This window comes from Drosophila simulans, chromosome 2R (assembly GCF_016746395.2).
Source record: "Drosophila simulans strain w501 chromosome 2R, Prin_Dsim_3.1, whole genome shotgun sequence".
Lineage (NCBI taxonomy): Eukaryota > Metazoa > Arthropoda > Insecta > Diptera > Drosophilidae > Drosophila > Drosophila simulans.
Window position 1 is genome coordinate 6,220,895 of NC_052521.2, and position 9,343 is coordinate 6,230,237.

At 44.6% G+C, this 9,343-nt stretch overlaps 1 protein-coding gene across 4 annotated transcripts in view; it reads left to right on the top strand.

The window, feature by feature from the left end:
* The window catches only part of LOC6733604 (nephrin), a 57,435-nt gene extending 52,296 nt beyond the window's left edge, over positions 1 to 5,139 (top strand). For all 4 annotated transcript variants that reach the window (XM_016167669.3, XM_016167667.3, XM_039291354.2 and 1 more), the window contains one exon: positions 1,106 to 5,139. In XM_016167669.3, the coding sequence (XP_016026563.1) occupies positions 1,106 to 1,753 (648 nt within the window). In that variant the 3' untranslated portion in view covers positions 1,754 to 5,139. The remainder of the gene's footprint in view (positions 1 to 1,105) is intronic.
* Positions 5,140 to 9,343: the final 4,204 nt, after the last annotated feature.

Below are 9,343 nucleotides of genomic sequence, written 5' to 3' on the forward strand. Positions count from 1 at the left end.
GGAGCTCTCCGGGACCCAAGTTTTCGTTGAAGACAATTTAACTTTGTAAACTGATACAAAATGTCCGCCCTGGTCTACTTAAGAACACTTCCCAATCCCGATTCCGTGCTCGTTCCCGTTTCCTATCCAAATACCCGCCACCACCTTGTTAATCAGTGTTGAGTGTTGTGTCCCTAATGTGTTGCTGGATGTCCTTGCGCCATGTTAATCCCCAAGAGTTTTCAATTCCGCAATCGTAGGTACTCGATTCCCCTTAATATTCCAATTAGGTGCCCGGGCCAAGTTTGCAACTTGAAAATTGTACGTGCTGCAAACTTGGCCTGCGCTCCTGGACTTCGGACTTCTGGCATGCGGAACAGCTTCCTCAACTCGACACAAAGTGTCATGTCAATTGAACTAGGAATCCACTCGCAGACAGTTTGCTTTTTTCCCGCTGCCCAGTTGAGAAGTTGTCAGGAAGTTGTATTGTACTGTATAGGAGCTCCGACAGAAGGCACTGTCATAATTACGGCATCGTTAGTGCCAATCCCCGCTTTAATGCCGTCCTTTCAGGCAAAAGTGGCCAAAGGATTCGCGGCACGGATAGAGTCCAGGGTATTTGAGGCGCGGCTTAGAGCGGACTTTTGTTTGCGCTCCTCATTGTTTCATATCTCGGGCGACAGTTTAATGGGAAAACTTTTGCCGCTGAGCAAACACAGCAGTTGTATCCCGCCGAGGAGCTGCTTTCGAGATGAAGCTGCTTAGCTAAGCCTACACCCACTTAATCCACACTGGAAAAACAAAGTGGCTCCCGAAATCAGAAATAGGTCTTAAGAGTCAGTAATAAATGAATGAATTTAAAGCTTGCCTGTCCTCTCAAACTTGAAGTTCGTTCTCAAAGATCAGGTTCTATCATACGTATTTTAAAAACAATCTTTTAATTCATAAGTCATTGTTAATGCCAGTGTGTTTGCAAACGAAATCAGAAATATTTATTATACATTGGCAAAGAGCTCAAGCTAACAGCTCAAAAGAGCTCGAACTAAGTAATTAATACCAACTAGCAAATTCTGTTTTCCAATTTCAATACACTAAAGCCATTCTTCGCCTTTGTGTCACATTTCAGGAATACCCAGCAGCCCTGGACTTCACTGCCCAGCCGATTCCCATGGCGCACCTGCAACCCATGACGGTGACCTCGCTGGCCACCAATGGTGGACCCACGCTCATCGGCAACGGATCGGTGGCAGCGGTGGCCGGCGGTTCAGGCACCTTGCGGCGGGGGATTCTTCGCGGAGTGGTAGGCGTGCCCCAGCCTGATGTGACCCACCACACATCGACGGTGGGCGGCAGTCCGATGCAGATGCTGCACGACCTGCATCCTGTGAACCTCAGCGCCTCGACGCTCACCACCAGCACCACCCTGAATGGCAGTCTGCCGACGGCTACCGCCACGCTGCCACGCCAGCCACACGGCATCCTGAAGGATCCCAATCGCAACAAGCAGCAGCAGCAACAGCAGCAGCAGCAGCTTCAGCATCAGCAGCAGCTGCTGAACGCCAGCCTGGTGGGCGTGGGAGTGCCGGTGTCGGCGCCCCTGGGCAGCCTGCAGATCCTCAACCTGCCGCCGGCGAGCGGTGGACTGGGCAACAACTTGCTAATGACTACCAACGCCTTCGACCCGACGGCGGTGGGCTTGAGCAGCTTCGGCGCAGTAAGCCAGGCCGGCGGCATCCCGGTGGCCTACACAGATGCGGACGGACACCTCGTATAGCTGTAGGCTGGAACTGGGGCCATCATCAACAGCAGCAGCAGTAGCACCAGCTGCAGCACCACCGTGCGGATTCTATCCGGCAGTGAGCCCCGGTTCTGAGCAACCATGTCGCCCTGGACATCACCCAACACCAGCATACCCGTAACTGTATCCAACCTACTCGCAAGGATGTAGCTAGTTTAGGAGCTTTCTCTTCGGCATCTCGGTCCGCCTGATTTCCCCTGTCCGGCAGCCACATCCACTTGCCATTGCCATTGCCATTACCTTATTCAAATCAGCCAGCGAATTAGTTTATGTAAATTTCCACCCAGTTCTTACGGCTTCCCGTCAATGTGGGTGTTTATTTAGATAAGGATTCCGAGGAGGCACAGCCACTGTGGGGGTGAGCATAATTTCGCAGAGAGTTTTACTAATTAGCCGGCAGCAGGAGCGGCAGGAGTAGCAGGAGCAGGCGAAAATAATTTGAAATTTCCTTGGGTGGAAAGCGCGAAACGGTCCAGATCCGTTTGACAGCTCCCAGGGGCGTGCTTCGGCTCAAGTCGGCTGGGCACGTGATTGCCCTGGACGGCGCCGGCGGCCATGGTCGTCGAAAGTTGAAGGTTGACAGCCGCTAGCTGCCCGGCGACCCCCAGCCCCAGTCACATCCCCATCTCCATCTCTATCCCAGATCAAGATCCCGAGAAGCGAGTGCTAGATTCGCCACCTCCCCTCAAATGGGGCAGATGGAAAATCTGGGAGTGGAATGGGTTGCTGGTTGCTGTGTCGCAACCACAGTGGAGCCTACTTAACTCAAACCACTCGACAATTAAACACTTGAGGAGCGGGAAATTTTAATTGCATAAATGTGGGTTTATTACATTTCTTATTGCGCCAAATGGGGTTTGGCTTTCCCTTAAATATTTGATAAATTTTATATAATTTAAAATTGGAAAGGAGAATAGCACGTTGGCCCCTTTAAACAAGATTCGCCAAGAAATCCGATTAAAAGACTTTAAGCAACAGTGTTTTTTCACTATTCGAAGTGAATGTTAGCTAGGAAAAATCAAAGCTTTTCCAAGGTTATGCCTTGGAATTTAAGTTATCCAGCTTCTTGACTTCGTCTCCTTTTATCCGCATATCGCAAAGATATAGATGAGAGCCGGCCACGCCCATGGAGCCATTATATGCAGAAGCGGGCTGTATCTCTATGCCATCCAACTGGCATTCGAGTGGCGCTGCCGCCCATAAACAGTTTTCATTTGCCACTCGTCGCAGCTCAGCGAGCGTGACATACCAATCCTGGCCTGCGTTGCCATTAGCTCTTAGCTCCAGTTCGAGGCCAGAGGAGTCCCGGAATCCCAAGGACACTCCTCGGCGCTGCGCACGCCCCCCTCATCCGCCCGCTACATTCTCAGCCACATCCGTATCTTTGACTTTGTAGCCAAGTTCTTGAGATCCTCGAGCGCCGTGCATAATTGCCAGCAGCATTGTGTGGATTTTAATATTCATTTGGCTGTAATTGCTGGATTCGGGTCGGGATCGGGATCGGGGGAGTGCACTATTGCAGCTGCTAGTCCTCAGTGGATTATCGCAAATGAATAAATGCCCTGATTTCGGGCATAGATGGAGCCGGATACAAAGAATGGCGTAGCAGGAGGAGCTGCAGGAGCTGGAGGAGCAGAAGGGGCCTTGCGCAAACACAGAGTGTGTAATTAAAAGTGAAATTATCTTTGAAATTAACTCACGCGTAGACAAAGACGAAGGCAATTGCGAGGAGAATGGAAAAGCGGATGGGAAAAGAAGAAAAATGCGCGGAAAACTGAGGATGAAATTAAGAATGAAGATGGGGCAACTTTGTGTGACGGCACACATGGGTGTGTCTTCAGCTGTGGGATTTTCCGCTATTGAGTAATGGCGATGGCAGTGGCCAGATAAAAGTTAAATGAGCGGGAAAATAAGGAGCATTATAGTGCAGAGTCGGGCGAAACCTGTTGTATTCGGTTGAGTTGTGTTTTTTTTTTGGAAAGGGGAGAAGCTGAAGGACGAATGATGGCCAAAGGACAGGGGCAACCAGGACCCCATCTCTACCGATATGTGAATGTATAGCTTGTACTCAACTCAACGAGCAGTGCTGCCAAATTGCATTAATAATTAGCATTTAACTGGATCCGTAGCCCTAAGTAGCTAAGCCGAAACAATTTCGAAATCACTACTCACTCACTCAATCAGCAAGCGAAAACCTTCAAATTGTACAATACCACTGGGCGGAAGCCGAAACGCCAGGATGCCGATTAGGGATAAATAATTAACGATTAAAAGGACAAATGCAGGTATATCGATACACACACGGACACGCGGAGAGTCATTGCAATTCATAGATGTAAAACGTAGCGTACAATTTCGCATCTCTTTAATCTTAGATCCTATCCCAGCATACCCTCTAGAAGATTGGAGCTTGGCGGGGCATTCCCGACATATGTATACATAGGAATAACCGACTCGCTGTTTTCTTAGGGATAACTATTGATTGCACTCGAACTAAATACTCCACGAGGCAGCTGTGTCCTCCTCACAAATCTTGTATGTCTTCCCCAGCTTGTCCTGACCACTGTTGAATGTCCTTGGTTCGATACGAATTACGTATTCATAGTTACGCATACATACTTTAGTTTAGACCTAGCGCACTTGTCGGGGGAAGTGAATAAGACTTATTGTAGATAATTACGTTTAAAACAATTAACAAACACGAAATCAAGTTGTTCAATTTGTATTTTTGCCAAAGAGATATTTGTTAAACAAAGAACCGATAACTTGCAGCTAGATTATGTGTGTGCTTGTTTCACTACGCTGTGTTTAATTGTTGTACGATTAAATTATAGTCTTTATGCATATGCTTAATTTGGGTAATCCCCCCACACACACACCCCTGCCCCTCATTCGACCTTAACGTTAACGTAGCATAATTGGAGCAGCGGCTGAAGGCGACGACACACAAGACTTGAATAACGAACCTAGGCTAATCTTAAATGTTAAATGCAAATGGAAATCGAAATCGATATATAAATCGAATTCGAAATCGAACACGAAATAGAAACTTATGTCGGTGTGCGTGTGTATAGAGCGAATTATTTGCCAGTGGATGTGAATGTTTTTATGAAACTAACTGAGTTATGTATTTTATGTAGTCTGTATGGGTATATCTATAACTACAATTAACTGAGAGCATTGTACAGCAGTCGAGGGGACAAACAATAATTAAAAAGGCGTAAGTTCATTCGAAACAAAAACGAATATAAATATTAATTAAACGCATAGTTTATAAACTCAAAGCATAAGCCGCCACTCAGAAAACTGTATAAAACGAGAAGAAGAAGTTCTTTGAAAAAAAAAACATGATTGAAAAACTATGAAAATAATGCATATGAAACCTACTGCATTTTTAAAAAAGATCTGTTAACAAATGAATAATAAAACCATAAAACGATGAATACCAAAAAACCAAATGCATTTCCACTGCGGAACAAAGGGCCAGCCGATTACGGCACAAAGGACAATTTAATGGCAAAACTTTCGAATCAATTTTAAGCGGCAGGACGTCAAACAAAGGACGTTGACTTTCCAGCCCACAGAAGAGACACTTTTGCCCTGCGAGCCAAAGTTTTCCGAGGGCAGGACGACTATCCGTCTTTGGCCGGGTGTGGTGCAAAAAATTGAATTCCTTGTAAAACTTACGAGCTGGCATTAATTTTAACAGCATCTCGGTGGGCGGTGTGCGGCGGGCGGTGGGCGGGATGGTCCAGGATGCCTCAAATTACGTATACGTCCCATTGAACGCCCAGTCGGGCACGGTCATGTGTGCGTACTCTCCGGGTCGGGCCATTATTCTCCCCTGACTGACTTTATGACGCTCATTCGATGGGCACAAATCGCAGCTCGTTTTTCATTTAAATGGAGGTTAATTAGTTCCGCCAAAAAAAAAACAAAGCGACTGCGAAAGAACACTCGTAGGTATATCGTACATCGCACAACAATGAGAGCGGCGCAAATAAAGGGCAAATAAAATTTGGCCCAGAGTTGGGCGTGGCCAAAGGCATTCCTTGCTGCAATTGATTGATTTATTCCCGTTCCCGTTTCCGATCCCAACCCACCTAGAGCTCTCCACCTTTCCGCCCACTTTTACTTCTTGCTTTGGCTTTGGCTTCGACATCCACTTCGGCTTCATCAGTTGTTGCCGCAAATTGATTCAACAAACGGCAAACAAGTGAAGCCTGGCCATGATGGGCCTTCAATTAATAGCCATCCGGATGGGGCCAGTAAGTGCGGGCGGAGCTGCCAGGACACGAAACTTTCTCGCACCGTAACTCGGCAACTGTCAGCCGGCGGAATACTCGATTTTCCCTAACGAGCCATAGGTAAAGGATGGATCTAAAATAATACGAAAAAATTCACCGAATTCGTCTGAGGAGAACTGAAGGTTAAACTTTAGTTTTGGCTTAAATTGAAAAACTGACCGTTCTCAAAAATATATTCCATTTGTTCAGTCAATACCAACGGTTTTGCATTTTATATTCACAAAAAAGGCATTTTAAAGAGTATTTTGCAATAATTAAAGAATGTACGCGCATCATTTCTTAAAAATATATTATTAATGGAAATGAAAATATAGAGTGTTAATTTTAAAATTATTTCAAAGGCACTTAAACCTCAAATTACTCATATAGTACATAAATCAGATAAAAAATAGCATCTAAATTTTAATGTAACTAATATAAGTTCTAAATATTCTTGCTTTATAGATACTTTTAAGAAAGCAGACCGCAATTAAGGGTATTTGAGTTTCACTTTGGCAATTGAAACTTTTCGTTGGCTGTTTTCATTGTAATGCAGGTGACAACACCCCGCTCATCCCACCACCACATCCTGGCCATTTTGTCTACGGTTTTGGCCAGCGAGCGGAGCCGTCAAAAGGAACAAACCTCAGTGGCGACAGCGTGGAAATGCACGTCACAAGTACTCGCACAGTTCATCTGGCCGAGTAAATGGAAAAGTTTTGTTTGGTAAACTTTTCGGCCAGAAAAGAAAGCGTCCGCTAAGGCGTCCTGAGTGCTGCAAGTACGGAGTTGGGCGGCTGGGTCCGAGGTACAAAGTCACTAAGGAAACAATGACGACCGAAAAGTTTCTTGTTGGCATAATCATTGTCATGGCCATTGACGCAAGGATTTGCAAATTATCAGGGACGAAACTTGACCGGCTCCGTGTGCAACATGAGCCTCTCTGTGAAGCCACTCCTTCTGTGAAATTCCTTCATTAAATTTAGCATTTTTCCACGGGGTTCGAGGGGGGGTTGGATCCTGCGGGGACAGCTGTTGGGACCGCAATAATGGGCACAGATAGCAATTATGCCTTTGGCAAAATTGCCGACTGACAATCAAAGAGGCCGCACGCATAAACAAACCGGGCTTAGAGCCACCGCAACGGCTCCTTCTTCCCGGGAACCGCAGACCCTCCTCCGTAATGAATTGTGGCCAACCGACCCAACACTCAAACAGATACAGAGGGACCCGATTATAAGTTTGCGTACCGCTTCTTTTCCGCCTGCCTGCGCAATAATGTGGATCCCCAGCTTTCGGTGAGCAGCTCCTGGCATCCATATGTATGCATCCTCTTGCTGCAGCGACTCTTGGTTCAGGCGACTAGAAGGACCCGATTTCTTTGCCGGCGCTCATTGTTTTGCGCCATATTCATTTCGAAACAATGAAGTTTATCGCCGCCCTGCAGGCCCACAGTGCAGCCTCACACTTGGCTAATTTGTGTGGGAAAATAATGCGTGTTAAATCAGACGGCCACATGCACAGAAAAATAAAACTAACAAATTATACTATACCATACATAGGACGTTATTTTTAAATATAAACTAAAATAAATGTAAAAATCTTTTTGGCACCATATAAAAATATATTTCAATCTAGTAAATCTATATGAATTTGTAAAAGCTTTTAAATATTAATATATTTTAATATACGACAACTTCATTCTAAGGAAAGGAATTCAAATTTTAAATCATTCAAAATTAACAAGTGAAATATTTTTGTTCGCTTGCCAACTTCTTGCCAGTGTAGATAGATGTTTATCAAATATAATATTTTTCAAAATACATACAGTACAATTTTTTTATGCCATTTGCACAAATTATGTTTGACCTAGAGCAAAAACATTCCATTTGTATTAAATTGATTGCGTTTATCGAAAAATAATTCAAACTTAATCAGCTTCCAACGACGTGGAAATCGAAAACATGCCTATACCATGCTTGATGAGTATGAATAATCTATGTTGCTCACAAATTCTAAAAAAAAATCTACGAGCAGATTAAAATACTCTTTGAACCTTTTAAAGTGTCACTAGCGGCTATTACAGGGTTGTGATGTTATTTCTCTGTGTAGTGCATGTTTGTTTTGCAGGCAACCCGCTCGCAAAGAATCGCAATGAATTTGCGCAATAATTCAAATTACGCATACGCCGCATAGTACGGATGAGAAAGCCCTCTGCATGCCCATCCTGCCGCTGCAATTCACCCTTTTGGCCCATTCACAGCCCGTCTAAATAGAAAATATCTCAAGTTGTTCCGCCTGAACGCATCGCATCCAAGCCAATGACGCTGAGTCAGTTGGCAGGAAGAAAAAGCCAATGAATAGCGCCGGCGAATGCGACTGCAAAATATGATTTCATTCATTAAAAGCCTGACAAGTTCAAGTTGAATGAATAGATATATTTGGTGGCCGCCTGTCGGTGGCCACATATGATTTATTTTTAACCACGTCTATTACAGCATCATAATGAGCGAGTGTCCCGGCGTCTTGGCAGCCACTCAAAAAATTAACAAATAAAACGACACAAAGCACAGGCGTTGGCAATTATACAAGAAACATCGAAATATCGAAAACCTTTTAAGAATCGCGCACGAAATGTTTTTATTTGTTTGTCCCCCGGTGCCCCAAGACCCATGTTCTCGGCATTTCCCCGTCCCAATTGGCCAAACAGCTGATTTAAATAGCCCGGCCCAAAGAGCAGCAATCAGAGCGAGAACTGAACAGTACGGACGAATGTCGGCCAAGCAACAAGCGGCGAGGCGAGAGATGTTGGCGAACACGGCAAGCCGGCGAGAAATCGCCTCGGGCACAATCGCCGCACAGTGTCCTAATCGTATACACATTTTGTGAAAATTTCTTTCACCATGCATATGTGAACCAGTATTAAAGATTCTGTATATTTGTAGGCAACGATTTTTCAAAAAATCTGGTATATTAATTGATAAACGTAAATATAATATGAAGTTAATCTGTCTAGTAATGCTACACAATCATAATTATTCTTAATTTTAATTTAATTATGAGTTTCCCTTTTAAGTTTAGTACGCCCATGGAAGTATGCAATTCAAAACTTCTAGTATTTGGATAACATATGAAAATGTTACTGTATTGTCTTAACTGAACAACATCGTTAAACTAATTGTAATGCAAAATTTTATATTTCTATCCATACTCGATCACATTACACAGAATTTTTGAAATCAGCTTGATGGCCCGCTCACTACGAGAGAAAGTAAATATA